We start from the raw sequence: 17,235 nt of genomic DNA on the forward strand, positions 1-17,235 counted from the left end.
CCAAGAGCAGGAAGAGGCACCAAGGAAAGCTGGGCAGATGCCAGGCCCTGGCCAAGCTGTCCAGGAAGCTGATTACCACTTAGATCCAGCAGGGAAATTGGAGGGCTCAGCAGTGAAGTTAAGGTCAAAACCCCATTTTGACTCTCAGCTGGTGCACCGGCTCTTGGATTTATGGCCCAGGATTAACTCCAGAGCACTTCCAACCAGTGAGATGGGGCTGTGTTTCCCAAGATTGTCCGTCCAGAATCCTTAAGACTGAGAAGCCAGAACTTCTGTCTCTAGGGAGGCACAGGGGGAATGGTCTAAAGCTATTCATGTGACCCCACATTTCTTTAAAGCCTCAGGTTTTCCTTTTCAATTGCATAGGACCTTTGCATTGAAATCCAAAACAAACTAAATGATGACACGTTTACCAGTGCTTGAGAGTCACAGCTCTCTGGCTCATATGCCCAGTTCCACGTGCTCCGATTTGAGAAGCACGGGTCAGTTAGGGCTTCAGGGACAACACGGTGACATTGGTGGAGGCAGGGTTGACAAGTCAGACCAGAAACCAGAAACCTAGAGGGGGGCCTCCTGCAGGAAGGTGTCAGGCCAGGCAGGATGAGGGTCACAGTTTGCAAACGGATTGGTAAATGCTGGCTCGGAGTGGCGATGAGGCATTAGGGAGGGAAAAGCTGTCTACTTTTTTGCCGTTCTGTAAACCAAATCTGATTAATTTTAGCCTATGAGTTTATCTAAACCCCCTTGAATCAACGGAAATGTTTCAAATTTCCCCTCCTAAATTAATTTCTATTCAGATACCACTTACTCATATCAACCAAAACAAGCAAAAAAAAAAAAATTCAGCCAGTGATTGTACACAACATATACTTATCCACTCCATACATATTTTACTGAATAAATAAAAACTTTATTTGTATTTTTACCTATAAACAATATCTTTAGTTTGATCACTTAAAAAGAAAATACAACCTCACGTAACCAAAATGCTTAAAGGATTTGGTTAACTAAGTGTTGATATTTTTATCTATAAATATGAAAATCTGACCTGTCAGAATTGGTTTTGCAGTAGCCATGTTTGAGATATTTGTCGATTTCCATGAAGGTTGACTCTTCAAATTAGAAGATCTCATACAATACCCAGATCAGATACTAAGGGAAAAAAGGACTTTGCAACCCCAAGTTTGGACTTTATATAAGAAATTCCAGTGGTGTTTACCCACTTTGAAAATTTTACTGAGTACTTTCTTTCTCAAAATCAAGTAGGATAAGTAAATAACAGCAGTACCTCAAGGGCTTTTATAAATAGCAAAGCTATACTTTCATAGCTATAAGCAAATATTTGCATTTCCCTGAGAGCACAGTTTCTTTCAGTTCAAGAGCTCTGTGTGCCTGTGTGTCTGTTTCCTGAAGCCAGTGTATGCAGAATGTGATGAAAGCTAAGAAGAGAACATTTATCTGTTGATGTTTGGGTGAGCTTAGCTCCCCATCCATTTCAGATCAGCCTTGGCAACTGGGGCCCCTTAACCTCCCCAACAGATTCCACCTCATCAGAGCCTCTGGGCCTCGCTCTCTCTTGGTCCAGAATGATAAGAGACCCAGCCAAGCAGCTCAGAGGCCCCACAGCAAATGGGTCTGATGGCTAGTCCTGCTCTAACTTTGCCTCACTTCTAAGAAGTGGGCTTCCTCCTGGAACCCACTTGCCTGGAACGCTTGTTCCTTATTCTCCCCTCACACTTCTTGAAAATGGAGTCACGCTCACAAACTCCAGGGTCCCTGACATCATTTTCTAGACCTGTGTCCTTAAACCTGACTTTCTCCTCTTCCTACCTCATCCCCTTCCTCCCAGTCAGGGGTACTCTATCCACTCATGGGACCTGCCTCAAGATCCAGTCTGCTGTGCCAGGACATCCTACACACCCTGCCTGAGTCCTAGGGCCCTTTGTCTCCGGCTCATCTGGCACCAACCTGCCTCATCCCCCTGTTGGTAGTATGGCTTATGACAGTTAACTTCCTGCAAACTTGATTTTTGTTTGTTTGTTTGTTCATCTCAGAATGGAAATTAGATTTTAAGAGATTCCATCCCTGGCTACTGCCTAGAGACTTAAATCCTGATGATATAAAGTTTCCCAAAAATGACTTGAAATTCTTTACGTCCCTAAAAGTTACAGACCGGCAGCTTCAAGTGCAGAACTCTGGATCTTCTTAGTAGGTGTATCTGTCTGCCAACCCATGCCGTTATTGAGAACCCTTGCACTGAGAACCAGATTTATAACACAGAGATCCTAAATCCTCAGTTTCCCAGCATAGGGTTAACCTGCTGAAAATTTGGGCTCAAAATTTGCCAATTGCTCTTATCAAAGGACCACCAGGACAAGGAGCACACTCTTTCTGAAGGGAGGCTCTCTGTGTTGCCAATGATGCTGTCATTGAACTTCCTCTTTGAAAGTTCTTTCCTGAAGTTGTCTTTGAAATACGACTGATATCTCCTATAGCCCAGAAGTGGTTTCTGAAGGCGATCTCAAAGAAAAACAAATATGTAAACAATGGCCACATCACTGACCGAAGAGCACAGCTTCCCAAGGAGATCACTTGGAAGGTCAATAAAGACCTGGATGCAACCTCATAACTTCATATACGTCTCATTTTCTCTAACTTGATGAAAAGAAAAACTATAATATTGACCAAGTGGCCTGTTTACCAGTTTATCAAGTGTTTCTAGGGTGGGGATTGGTCTTGCTCTTTGGAGTCCCCAAGGCTTGCCAAACAAAAATTTCCTGGAATGTTTGCTGAATTGAAGTAGATTAAATTGTTTCACTTGAGAGCTTCATTAAGGTTATCCGTGTTTGTGAGTGAGGTATGTGTTCTAAATTCCCACAAATGTGTTTGTATTTTCCCATCTCACTTTTCACAGCAAGGAGCTGAACTCTAAGGCACAGAGCTTTTCAAACACCAACATGCATTTATATTTATCCTCAATGATCTAAGCCTAAATAGAAATCTCAGTTGTAATTTTCCAAGTCTTTTTATATGCTTTGAACTGTACCTCCTTCTAACCATAACTTTTCTATGAAAGTTAAATTCACTATCAACTGTAATACCTTCCCAAACTGCTAAGAAGTACAAGCACACAATGGCACATCTGACATGAAATAAAACTCTATAAAGAGATTTGAAATCATATGGTGAAAATATAGGACATTAAGTAATGCAGTTACTATGTTATTACCACTGTTGTTGCTGTTGTTGTTGGTTTTTTTGGCTGCGTTGGGTCTTCGTTGCTGTGCGCGGGCTTTTTCCTCTAGTTGGGGCGAGCGGGGGCTACTCTTCATTGCAGTGCGCAGGCTTCTCATTGCGGTGGCTTCTCGTTGCGGAGCACGGGCTCTAGGTGCACAGGCTTCAGTAGTTGTGGCACACGGGCTTAGTTGCTCCGCGGCATGTGGGGTGTCTCGGGACCAGGGCTCGAACCCACGTCCCCTGCATTGGCAGGAGGATTCTTAACCACTGTGCCACCAGGGAAGCCCCTGTTATTGCTTTTTAAGTACAGCATATGAAACAGGATCTCTTAATCTGTGTCCCCAATTTGGGGATTAGAATGAATTTCCAGTGAGCTCATATGAAAGCTCCATCTCTTAGAGTGAAGAACAGACGCTGTTCTTTGAGTCAAAACTATGCCAAGCTGATCCAAAAACCAAATAGAAGGGATTGAAAGGATCCTGAAAACAAAGGTTCCAGGAGGGTGGGGTCACAGGGACATGGACCCAAATCACTGTCTAAAAAGTAGAAAGTATGCTGTCAAGAAGAGCCAGTCATTCAACAGTGGCCAGCAATGTAAGGATGTTTACACTGAAGAAACAAAAACAAAAACAACCCTCCCCCCCGCCCCAGAAAAACAAAAACGGTATTCTGAGTCTCTGCAAAAACCTTTTCTACATTGCAGTACAATTGTTGGACATTAAGAGGCTAGGGCACTGGGCTGTGGCTGAAGGTACAGTTCTGTCCAGCGATGACAGTTCCAGTCCACAATGGGCCTCCTGTGATCATAAAAAATAGAGGCTTCTGATGGGGAGGACAGAAGTCTTATACATTTTTCATAGCAAACAGGTCTTCCCAGACCTATCTCCCCAGAACTGTCAGATGGAACAACCTATGAGATGCTCTTGACAAGGGGCCCAAGGTTTCCACACCAAAGATCCCAAATGGTTTAAATATAAGGGAAAAAAGAAAAGAAAAAAAGAAGCACCTTTATTTCCCTGCCTTGCTGAGTGAATCCTTTAGCAAACTTGTCAGAACAAAAATGAGCTGTTTTGTTTTTTTTCATGTTCTGAGATAGACAACATGACAGAACCTACACTAACTTTGAAATTGGAAGATCTGGGTTTAGACTCCTGGTTTAGCTAACTTGTAATCTGACTGACCTGGGGCAAATCACTTAGCCTCTCTTAAACTCGGTTTCCTCACCTGTAGAACGGGAGTAATAAAATCCAGTCACCAGGTCATTTGACGGTTAAAGGCATTGGTATACAAAAGTGCCCGGTATCGAACCTGGCATGGGACAGGTGTGTCTTGAATGTCAAGTATTACTCTTCTTTCCTCCTGAGGTAGGTCTCACAGACAGTCCTGGCTGGTCTCAAGTCCCAAAGCTGTGACTTCCAAGGAGCCGCCATGGGGAGCCGCGGTGAGCCCCTGATGTATGCACGGCCTGGAACTCCAGCCCCGCTCGCTGCTTTAGAGGGACCGATGAGGGGGGGAGAGGGAGGAGGGTTCCCCGCGTGGCTCTGCCCGCCGCGCACCCGCAGTCAGACCGACACAGCTCCAGGCACGATCCTCCGAATGTGGGTGTACGACTTTCTGATGGTGACACTGCCGTGGTGCGACACCCCCCGGGGCAGGACGCACTCCTCCGTCAGTTTCTGGGCCTCGGGGTCCCAGCACAGCACCGTGGCGATGACCTCATTCTTCTCGTCCCGCCCCCCAGTGATGTAGAGCCGGTTGTTGCAGGGCGCGATGCCACAGCTAGCCCTCTCGTGGCTGAGCTGGGTCACCAGGCACCAGCTGTCCTCCAGAGGGCTGTAGGCGTACAGCGCTCTCATGGCCCCTCCTAAAGAGGAAAGGAAACACCGTGGGCATCTCACTGTTTTTCTGGTTTTCTTCCCCATTAACCACTAAACTCCTACTCCTGGTTAGGTCAAGTCTACCATCTTGCCAATAGAAAGAGCAAATTCATGGCTCTCCAGAAAGCCAGAATGGATAACTAGGGGCAGCAAGCCTCATGCTGGAAACACTTCATATCCCTTTAAACTCTGCAGCCAGGTGCTAATCAGGTTCTGAAGGACACCTGGCTTCACATGGCTGCCAAAATGTACCATAAGACTGCTTCCTGGAAGAAATACCACCTGGTGCATCAGATAGGCCCGGCTCATAATCCCAGCTCTGCGACTTTTGTATCTGTAACCATGAGCACCAAGACCACGGTGGTGATAAGAAATGAGAAGGACCACGCACATAAAGCACCTGGCAGAAGGCCTGGTGCATAGAAGTCTTGCATTGTATTCATATACATGTCAGTGACTAGAGGTGGTGGCATCTCTAGACTGAGCATGACCTGGGACACCAGCCCAAGTTACCCATCTTGAGATTAGACCTTTGGGGCAGAATCATGAGTCTGACCATAAAGACACAGGAAACCTGAAGCAAGGGAGAGAAGGGGTTTTGCCTTAATCTGTTTCCATATTTTGCATTCAGGAAGCCTTCTCTGATTAGCTCTTATTTGCTGAAGTAATTTATTTTTGGTATTTCCTTGATCAGTAGTTCTCAATCCTGGCTGTACATTAAAATCACCTGCACATTAAAAACACCTGACACTGTGGCCAGCGTCCTCCTTCTCATTCTGATATTATTGGTCTGCACAAGCCCCAGCTACCCATATTTTTGGGAAAAGCTCCATAGATGACTCTAATGAGTAGTCAGGGTTGAGATCCATCACCCTCAACAATTACATGCCAACTGTGGTCTGGCTAGTCAGGCTTTCCTTCCAGCTAAATGCAACCTTTCAGAGCCCCCAAAGCAAGTCGGAAGAATAAAATTCCCATGAACACAAAATAAGAAATAAAGATAGCTACCATTTATTGGGCACTTATACGGTGCATATTTCAATTTCTGTGCATTGCTAATGCTTACAACACACTTTATTCCCAAAGCAATTTCTTGCTCCTCCCCTGGGCCCCATTGTCCATCTGTCTTGTATGTCTCCTAAATGGGGGCTGTTTCTGTCTCCAGAACTGCAAGGTAAATTCCACCAAGGCCTGGACCAATCCCATCTTCTCTTCTTTTCAACCCCACCCGCATCACCCAGGAACTCAAGAGTTCCTAGGAGGGCCTCACGTAATCTACCTGCAGGGCTGCAAGTGTAGGGGACCCTACACTTAAATAAGAAGCCATTTGCTCACTTACCAACCACATAGATACGGTCCCGGAAACTCACTGCATTGATGCATTTAGCCTCTACTGGCATGGTCGACTTTAAATTCCACTTATTGGTTGAAGGGTCGTAACACTGAGTCTTGTCCGTGGCCAGTTTCCCATTGGGGCCTCCCCCAATCACGTAGAGCTTCTTCTTATGGCTGGTGGCTGCGAAGGAACTGACATGGATAAGGAGGGGCGCAGCCTGCAGAGACACAGGGCACCGGGAGAAGCTGTCAGTGACACTGCCCAGATTGCTGCAGTGGCTCACAGGACACAGGCCAGGAGCCAGGGGACACAAGCCCAGGAATCCTTTGCCTGAAGTCACAAGGCCTGTGGGCCTGACTCCCCTGAGACACAGAGAGGATTAAAGCATACATTTCCCACCCTCCCGCCAGGCTGCAGATGTTTCTAGCCTGTTTCTTCCAGAGTCCAGTTCTCAGGGCAGGAGGGGTGTACAGGAATAAGTGTTTATACAGATGAAACCAGCCAATGCTGGAGGAGAATGCTTTCTCAGACATGCATATTCATATTTATTCATGTGCTCCTTCATTCAAAAAATATTTACTGAGTGCCTACTATGTGCCAGGCATTGTCGTTGGTGCTTATAGCTATGAAGAAAAGCTGGTATAAGGGTTTCAGGTGGCCACAGGTACGCATATTCTCCCACTCTGGGGCAACATACAGATCTGAGGGTTAAGCCAGACTTGTGTTTCCATCCTGTGAACCCCAGGGCACTAAAGGGGACTTTTAAGAGCCTCTTACCCATTAACATAACCCTCTTGGGTCATGGAGCAACTTTGTGATGGGAAACTGAGAAGGTCTTGGGCACAGCCTTATAAATGTTAAGGGCTCCCTATAAAGTTCTTTTCAGGTTAACAGATCTTGGCTGGATGCCATCATGACCTGTCTACCTTTGCTTGTGCCTGTGATGACCACATTTCACACACCCCAAAGCTGGAACATGCTCTGACATATAATCTGATAAGGAGAAAGAAAATTTGAAATTGGTAATAATCTGGAAATATGGGAAGTGAGGTCACCTTACCTTTGTGTGTGTGTTGGGCAGGGGTAAGGATACTTAACATGAGATCTACCCTCTTAACACATTTTAAAGTGTAAAATACAGTATTGTTATCTATAGGCACAATGTTGTATGGCAGATCTCCAGAGCTGGTTCATCTTGCATAACGGAAACTTTATGCCCATCGATGAGCAATGCTTTGCCTTGTCTTGAGTATGATATATACCTGAGATTGCATTGCTGAAGTCTTGTTTGAAGGTACGCAAATGGTTCATCACTAATAGGTAAATAAATAAGGGCTGACTTCTAAATACTACCTAATGACTCTGGATTCAACAAACAGTGTAGTCAAGAGATCCTGGTGTGCCCAGTGTGGAGAAGACAAGGGCAGATGACACCGGAGGAGACAGAGACCCTAGACCAAGACATGCAGACCAAGACAGGATCAAGCCTCCCGTCTACATCTGGGGTTCTGGCCAGGATAGGACAGGTACCCACACAGAGCTCCCCCACCTGGAAGGAAATCATTTCCGTGACCTGATCAGCAATGCTGACTCGATGGCTCCTATGAGGAGGGAAGCTCAGAGCCACCAAAAATGTTCTCAGTGGGAGCAGAGAGATCAGAAAGCCGTATACCTACATTGGCAGATACCTCTTTTTTTTTTTAAGCTTTGAAGCAATAATACAGAGTTACTCATAGAAATAATCTATACCTCTGACCAGCAGTTGTGGAAGGGGTCATAGGTCTCCACGTTGTTGATCCTCTGCAAGCCATCGAAACCTCCGATCACATAGACCTTGCCCCCAAGCACCACCATCTTATGCCTCCAGCGGCCTATGTTCAAATACTCAATTTGAATCCACTTGTTGATTGAAGAATTATATTTCCAAACATCGTGCTGTGTTTCTTTGCCACCTAGGAGACATATAGAGCATTTAAGAAACCACTGATATGTCAGAAATGCAGCTTCTCCCATAATTTCCCACTGGCCCAGAAGTGTTAAATCCCCAGACGAGCACCAACCCCCTCCCCATCCCCCCGGACAAAAGAAATCATGAAGGTGCATGCAGTGTGGTTGCCGGGACAGAGCCTGCACAGGGAGACAGGGAGACACAGTGTAAGGCTGGGGTAGATCATGCACTGGGCTGTGCCATGTGTCACCTCTGTGCTGTGAGAATTCAGAGAAGAGGAGGATCCGTGAGCTAGGTCCAGAGAAGGCTTCAGGGGAGTAGTACCCAAGTCTGCCTAGGCGAGTGGGGACCAACAGGAGCCTGGACTCCAGTGTTTGTAAGGCTCAGGGGCAGGAAGTCAGGCAGGACAGGTAAAGTTGGCCGATTGCAGGTGGGGAGAGTAGGGCCTTGACCAGCGGGCAAATGAGAAAGCAGCTTAAGTTCTATGTTTGCTTATTTATTCAAACAAATACAAACCTGGGAAAATCACCACAAAATCTTACAAAATTCTCTTGGTTCATACCTCTGATCTATATAAAAACATAAGTGAGGTTTGTCCTACTTTGAAACAATTTCTATTGGAACAGAATGAGATGCTCACAACAGATCATTTGAGAGTGAGCTGGTAAAAATATTTTTCAAGACAACTCAATAAATAGAAAATATGTAATTCAGTTAGGGAGAGAGACCAAGACAAAGGAGAACTGACTTTTTTGGTGACTTTAATAAAATATTTTAATAACTTTGTGTTTCCATTTCCCCATCAGCACAGAGTACTACCAACTACCTAAAACAAAGGATGTACCTTTCAGACTAAAATGTGCAGTAGTGTGGAAATGAATATCATTAATGACGCTCTGTGTCAAGGGTAAGTGTTTCTCAAGGGTGGAGCACAGAAGTGGGATTCCTAGGTCAACGGCGTGCCCACCTTGAATTTTTACAGGTGCTACCAAAGAACCTTCCAAAGCTGTCCTGGTTGACTTTTCCCCATACCTCACCCACAGCGGATATTAGGAAGGTTTTTTTGGTTGGTTTGTTTTGTTTTACAGCCTGAGAGAGAAAAATGATGTCATAGTTTGGTTTCCCCTGGCTGCTAGGGAGACTGAGCTTCGTCCTCTCCTGTTATCTTTTTGTTCATATAGTTTAACCATTCTGGGGGAGGGGGGTTGTATACCTTTTAGAGGTCTCTATTCAAAACACTGTGATATTGATCCCATTCAGGTAGTGTCCAAAATTATAAAATAACTATACACTTTCAAAGAAATGTATGCAAACTTTATTAAAAAGGGAAAAAATGACAATTTTTTACTTCAGGATGTAAAAGAAGGCCTGATTAACTGGGCAGGCATATCATGTGCACAGATGATAAGACAGGTTATTGCAAAGATGTCAACCCTCCCCAAGTTAACCTATATATTAGGTGCCTTCAGGGCTTTTCATGGATTTCAGGACATGAAGTGACCATTCTAAGCTTCATTTGAAAGAGTAGATTTGGCAACATTTCTAAGAAACTTTTGAAAAAGAAGAAAGAATGAGAGAGCTCTCCCTAGCAAATATCAAAATATACTAAAAAGCTATGATAATAAAAATAATGTGCTACTAGTATAAGACAAACTGATCAACCAAAAACAAGGTACAGAAACAGACTAAAAGATATAGAGATTATTAAGTAAATGGCATTAGAACAATTGGCTATCTGTTTAGAGAAATATTTAGATCCCTATTTCACATTATACTTAAAATAAAATTTAAATGTAAATGCTATAGAAGTAACTGGAGAATATATAGGAGAAGATGTTAATGATCTTGGAGTGGGGAGGGGCTTTCTAAGCATGACAAGAAACCTAGAACATATAGAAAAGTAAGTTACTATATAAAATATAAATCAAAGTTAAAAGACAACCACTGTCTGGGAGAAAGTATTTGTAATACAAATAGCAAAGGATACATAATAAGAACTCCAAAAAATTAATAAGGAAAAGACAACCAATAGAAAAACAAAGGGTAGGAACAGATCATTTTTAAAAAACAGATACGTTTAGCTAATAAATATATGAAAATATATTCAACCTCATTAACTATCTAAGAGTGTAAATTTACACACGCAAGTCTATTAAAAAAGTAATTGATAGTAAAAAATGTTAACAAGGATGTAGAAAATGGGCACTGACATTCATCATTGGTTGAACTGTAAATTGGTACAAACTTTCTGGAGGACAATTTAGCAATATCTACAAAAATTCTGAATTTACACATCTTATGACCACTTCCAGGAATCTCTCCATATATCAGCACAAGTTCATAAATATATGTGTATGAAAATGCCTATTGCGGTATTTCTTTCAGTGGGAAAATAAAAGCTGAAAAAAATTATGGTTCATTCATTCAATAGACAGCCCTGAAGCTGGTGAAATGAGCAGTAATAACAATCCTCACAGTAATGATAATGATGACTAATACTGCTGAGCTCTCACCACGTGCTTGGGATTGTGCTGTACTTTACATGTATTACATTGCTTAACACATATAGTAGATCAATTATACCAACATGTAATGATGTTCAGAACAGATTGTTAGTTGAGTACACATTTCTGTTGATTTAGTACAACAAGCATGCTTTCATGTATTGCCTGTATCATTTTTATTTTTTTATTTTTATTTTTTTAACATTTTTATTGGAGTATAATTGCTTTACAATGGTGTGTTAGTTTCTTCTCTATAACAAAGTGAATCCGTTATACATATACATATGTCCCCATATCCCCTCCCTCTTGCGTCTCGCTTCCTCCCACCCTCCCTATCCCACCCCTCTAGGTGGTCACAAAGCACCGAGTTGATCTCCCTGTGCTGTGCAGCTGCTTCCCACTAGCTATCTATTTTACATTTAGTAGTGTAGTGTATATATGTCCATGCCACTCTCTCACTTCGTCCCAGCTTACCCTTCCCCCTCCCCCATCCTCAAGTCCATGCTCTAGTAGGTCTGTGTCTTTATTCCCATCTTGCCCCTAGGTTCTTCATGACCATTTTTTTTTTTAGATTCCATATATATATGTTAGCAGCCTGTATCATTTTTAAAAAGACAACAACAAATTGAAGATGGACAAAAGACAAGTTGTAGAATAAAACACTATGTGTAGTGTATGTGGCAAAGACTGACCATGATTACCAAACCTGTCTTTTCCTCCTGGGCACATGGCTAAACTACATTTCCCAGCCTCGCTGCATGGGGGGCGGGGGTGCAGGGAGGGCATGCAGCTGGTTCTTGCCAATAGAATGTGAGCAGAACTGATGCCTCATGTCCAGGCCGAGGCTGTTGTGAGCAGGTGTGTCTTCTCAACTTGTTGGGTTTCTCTCTCTTCCCGAAATGCATCAGGCTTCAAGGTCACGTCTGGAAACAGCCTCATCATGAGACGGAAGGAGCCTAGGTCTCTGAATGACTGAGTGGAGCAGGTGCTCTCCCCCAGCCCACACATACTACTGTGGTGATTCACTGAGATTTAGGGTTTGTTACAGCAGCTGGCATTACTTACTCTAAGACAATACAAAACCATTTTTGTAAAAAAAAAAATTAAAACATGCAGGATTGTAATGGCACAGAGAAACTGCCATATTTTACTTTACACTCCCTGTATTGCTTAAATCTTCTACAACAATTAAAAAATGCTTCTGGGGACTTCCCTGGTGGCTCAGTGGCTAAGACTCTGTGCTCCCAGTGCAGGGGGTCTGGGTTCAGTCCCTGGCCGGGGAACTGGATTCCACATGCATGCCGTGACTAACAGTTCTCATGCCACAACTAAGGAGCCCACATGCAGCAACTAAGACCCGGCACAATCAAATAAATAAATAAATATTTTTTAAAAAATGTTTCTGTAAGATAAAAGAAAGCTAAACCCTAGTCTGTGGTATTAATAGACTCAAAGAAGAACTGACCTGCCCTTTATCTTGGAGGAGACCAGCTCTGGGAATAAGCTCTTTCCAAAACAAGTTCAGATTAAAGAAAACCTCCAAGAGAAGGGAAGGGATGTTTGTCTTTTCCCTTGGTACTGCAAGAAGAGCTAGGTAGCTTTTGATGTCATGGGAGAGCATGAGACTCAGAGAACATGGATTGGAATCCTGCCTGACACTTACCACTGTGTGACTTTAGGTAAGTTCCATACCTTTCTGAGCCTCGGTTTTCTCCATTTGTAATCCGGAGATTAAAATCACCTACCTTATAGAGTTGATGTGAGAGGCAATAATTAATTGCTACCAAAGAGTAAATTCATCTACTATGCTGTAAAGATGGTAGAGATTACATCATTTAACAAATATTTATTGAGAATTTACTCTGGCCAGACACAGCGCTAGGTATTGGGAATACAGTGTTGATTCATGGAATTTAAGGACTAATGGGAAACAGGCATAGAGCAGTTATAAACAATTAAGCAAACAACTTAGAAGTAAGAAATGAAAAAGTACTGGATGCTATTGGAGCATGTAAAAGTAAGAACTAATAAACTTGAGGGGAGAGGTCAGATCTGGGGGGAAGAGCAGACATTTTTATTCATTACTGTATTCCCAGTGGCTAGCTCAGTGTCCTATGCCTATAGCAGACACCGAGTAAACTCTAGTACCACTTTCCTTCTTCCTTTTCCATGAAGGAAGCCCTATCTGCCTGCTCCCCCAGTTCCTACTACAATACTGCTCAAGGATTAGGGTTCACTCAGTAATTATTCCCCCGCCACGATAAGACCCTCTGAGTGCCTGGTTTCCATATCCTGACCCAGTTAGTGCTAGATCAGTGCCATCCACAGTAATTCTTCTGGGATGGTTGCCTATCTCTCACTCAGGAAAACATGTAGTGCCTTGGGGGTTGGCTTTGTCATCACATGGCTTCTGCTTACCTGAGATGTAGACCTCATTTTTTAACGTCACGCATGCAAACTCCACCCACTTCTTATTCTCACTGTCCAGCTCGTGCTCTGTCATGGGGAGCTTGGCCACCTCCAGGCGGCTGCGCCTCAGAGGATCCAGGCAGGTTACCTCTGCCACAAACCGTTCATCCTTCGTGCAGCCACCGATGATCATGAACACCTCAGACTGGAACTCATGCATCCTGGGCTTGGTGCGCTCCGAAATGATCTGGAAAACCAATGGGAGTACAAAAAGGCAGAGTGGCACAGTGGTTCAGAGCTCAGGCTATGGAGCCAGAGGAGCAGAGCCCAATTCCCAACTCTGCCACCGTAGGACCATGTGACTTCACCTCCCTGGGCCTCAGGTTTTTCTTCTGTATAATGGAAATTTTAGTGGTAACAACCTCATAGGTTTGTCATGAGGATTAAATGAGATAATATATTTAGTGTGCTTGGCCCAGGGCCTGATGTATAGTAGGTACTCAATAAAAGTTATTGGTTGTAGATTTTGCTACTTTTTAAGAAATTCAGGTCTGTCTACCATCAAATGCACTTTCCTGCCTCTCCCCTCTTGCTTGTTCAGAAGCACTGAATCCTGGAATTTCATTTCTGGCCACCTTCCACTCCCCCCTGGTTTCAGTTTCTGGATGATATCCCAGACTTTGCTCGCTACCAGGCCTTTTCTGGAAGAGAAGTCCTGAGGGCACATAAGAGCATCCAGAGACTTAGGAGAGAAGAACCAAAAGGGAGCAAGGGTGTGTCCAAGGAGGTTGGGAGACTGGGTCCCGTCATCAAGCATATGACCCTTCAGAGCCTTGAACAAGCAAAGAAATCCGTACCACAGATATTTGAACCCAGCTGAAAGAGCAGAGGTTTGGAGTCAAATACATCGGAGTTCCATCCTGGTTCCGCCACCAATGGCCATGTGACCTTGGAGAAGCAACACAATCTCTGTAAATGCCTGTGATCATTCCTATGCTACCATGCCATTGTGAGCATTCATGAGGTTGTGATGTAGAGAGCTGAGCAGAGCGCCTGGCACACGCATGGCCCTCCATAGCTAGTCACAGCAGTAGGAGTGGTGGGAGATGTCATATTGATGTAATTAATGAAAAGGGAGAGCTGCCCTCCTCCTGGTTCTAGCCATCCCTGGGCTTGATGGGGAAGGTTCTACAGGGGTACTGATGGGAGACAGAGAGGCAGCAGCGCCTATTTCCCACATGGCCAAAGCAGCTACTCTTTCCTACAAGGTTAAGCTGACCTAATATGGATTATGGAACTTCAATCTTGCCCACAGATGGTGACAAACAGTTTACCTGAGTCCACAAGTGGTGAATCCAATCAATAGTCACATGTAATCAGATCAGCCAACACCGAACATCTACTTTACCAGAAGAGACTTTGTTTTTCTGCATCCTCAGTTATTGAGGCCAGACCATGGCCATAAAGTCTGTGGCAGGGCTCTCCTTTATGGGTCAGCAGAAAGGAGTGGCAGGGGGGTGTGGCAGGATAAATCCTGGGCAATGGGCTGAGACTGAGGGCACTGACAGTGGAAAGGCCAGCTGGGATAAGGGTGGAAGGTGTGGTCCCGAGAACTTGGAGGCACTATGAGAATACCAAGCTCGTAGGAGAGGAATGAGCAATGAGTTGGCACCAAAGACAAACTTAGCCAATCTCCCTCCAGCCTCTAAACCTTCCTTCCCACAGCTGAGGTACAACCTCTAGCACCAATCTGGTCCTCTTGCAGGGAGGATTTAGGGCAATGCTTAGAGGACGGCACTAGCCCCTCAAAACTGGTTCCCTGTGACCCTTACTCTGGTTCTGAGAGCCAAGCCTCAGCCTTCTCTCTGAAGCCCCCCATCTTATTCACAGTGTCTGCTCTCCTGCATCAACAGCCTGCTGACTAGCAGGGGACCAAACCTGCCATGATCTTACTCCTGACTCCCAGGGCTGGCATCCTGGTCCTGAGTCCTGGCCTGTGGAAGACTCTGCTCTCACTGACTGAACGCTGCATTCCTGCCTGCTGTCTGGATCTCCCCATAATATCTGTCCTCGATTTCCCACACTACCTTCCCAACCACTTACCCTGTAAGCCACTTGACATTATTTTCAATGTCATTTTGTTCTTTCCTCCAGGAAGCCATTCTTGCCTTTCTACACCTGTTCCCACAGTCCTGAATTTCCCTATCACAGCACTTTTCACCCTCATGTAATTTATTCTAATGTCCCTGATGGCAGGGATAGCCCTTTTCTCCAGTGGATCCTCAAGCACCAAGAACAGTGCCTGGAGCTTGTGGGTTTCCATAAATATTGGCTGAATGAATGAATGAATGAATGAGCAAGTTAGTTAACCCAGGACCTGATAAAGATTTTTTTTTCTAGTCTAGATCATTGTGGTAACCAGCTTCCACAATGGCCCCCAGCAATCCCCACCTCCTGGTATTTACATCTATGTTGTTCCCTCCACATTGTTCCTGGGTTGACCTCTATGCCAATAGAATACAATACTGTTGGTATACCACTTCTGAAATTAGGTTATGAAGGCACTACAGCTTCCATCTTGATAGCTCTCTCAGTCTTTCTTGGGTCATTTGCTCTAAAGGAAGACAGCTGCTATGGAGAGGCCCAAGTAGCAAGAAGCTGAGGCTTCCAGCCAACAGCCAGCAAGGAAGTGACGCCTGTCAACAATCCTGCGAGGGAACTTGCAAGTAGATCCTCCAGCCCCCTTTGAGCGCTGAGATGACTAACTGCAGCCCCAGCCAATAGCTGGACTGCAACTTCAGAAGAGACCCTGCGCCAGAATCACCCAGCTGAATCACTCCCAGATTCCTGCGAACTGTGAGATAATAAATGTTTGTTGTTTTAAACAGCGCTTTGGGGATAATTTGTTGCACAGCAATAGATAACTAATACAATCATCTAGTTGATGGGACTAGCTGGGTATTGAGACCTGCCTTGTAACTCGGAACCACAGGACTGCCAGATGGTGGCACCATTACCAAATTGTAAGTTTAGCTACATTTGCAAAATATTAACCCCAAAGGCATGACAAACGCCAGTCTGAAGTCAGAGATGGGCAAGTTTGTTGCAGACACAGGGAAGTAAGTGTTTGCTAAAGAATCACAGGCAACAATCAGGCCTACACAGTTTATTTTCAGATTGTTAGAAGTAGAGCAAAAAAGTTTCCCCTTACTGACTACTCATTGTCCAAAGAACCTATCTGAGAGGACCAAACAGAAGTGACCAAACTGCTTGGATAAAGCTCCTCAGGGTGAGCTTCTGCCCCGCTGCCCTCAGGAGTAGGTCCTCCTGACAACACACATATCAGAGCAACCTTTGGTATAGATCAAGTTGGTCCCTGGAAACTTAGGAGGCAATGAAATGAAGGGGTAAATTTCTCTGCCCCAAAAGACCTCTCCCAATGAAGGTACCAGCTACTACTCCTAAATCAAATGTAAGTTGACATTTGCTTTTAGGGTTCTAAAACTTCCTTCTGTTACCACCTTCATGAGCTCAGAGGAGGGACAAGGTTAAAATGGAGAGATAATGATAGGACAAGCAGGGTTAAAGTTTGGGAAAGGAAGGTTAGGAGGAGAAATGTGTTCACAGAGTATCCTCCAGGCTTACACTAGTGTCATTAGGAATAAAGCCAAGATCACACAAGCAGCGAGAAGGCTGGGAGTTTCAGGGAATCAACTAGCAATGAGACACAACTCAGATATCGCAATGTTTGGTTGGTTCAGTTACCTAGACTATAAAATGAGGATGAGAGGGCTTCCCTGGTGGCGCAGTGGTTGAGAGTCCGCCTGCCGATGCAGGGGACATGGGTTCGTGCCCCGGTCCGGGAAGATCCCACATGCCGCGGAGCGGCTGGGCCCGTGAGCCATGGCTCACGGGCGCGGCCAT

The 17,235-nt window shown here is 44.6% G+C and overlaps 1 protein-coding gene across 1 annotated transcript in view; it reads right to left on the minus strand.

Moving 5' to 3' along the window:
- Positions 1–963: 963 nt before the first annotated feature.
- The window catches only part of KLHL6 (kelch like family member 6), a 58,888-nt gene continuing 42,616 nt past the window's right edge, over positions 964–17,235 (minus strand). Inside the window, exons 4-7 of the mRNA XM_007112625.4 lie at positions 13,321–13,558; positions 8,200–8,402; positions 6,454–6,667; positions 964–5,101 (exon numbers count right to left, since the gene is read on the minus strand). Of these exons, the coding sequence (XP_007112687.1) occupies positions 4,800–5,101; positions 6,454–6,667; positions 8,200–8,402; positions 13,321–13,558 (957 nt within the window). The 3' untranslated portion in view covers positions 964–4,799. The remainder of the gene's footprint in view (positions 5,102–6,453; positions 6,668–8,199; positions 8,403–13,320; positions 13,559–17,235) is intronic.

This window comes from Physeter macrocephalus, chromosome 1 (genome assembly GCF_002837175.3).
Source record: "Physeter macrocephalus isolate SW-GA chromosome 1, ASM283717v5, whole genome shotgun sequence".
Classification (NCBI taxonomy): domain Eukaryota; kingdom Metazoa; phylum Chordata; class Mammalia; order Artiodactyla; family Physeteridae; genus Physeter; species Physeter macrocephalus.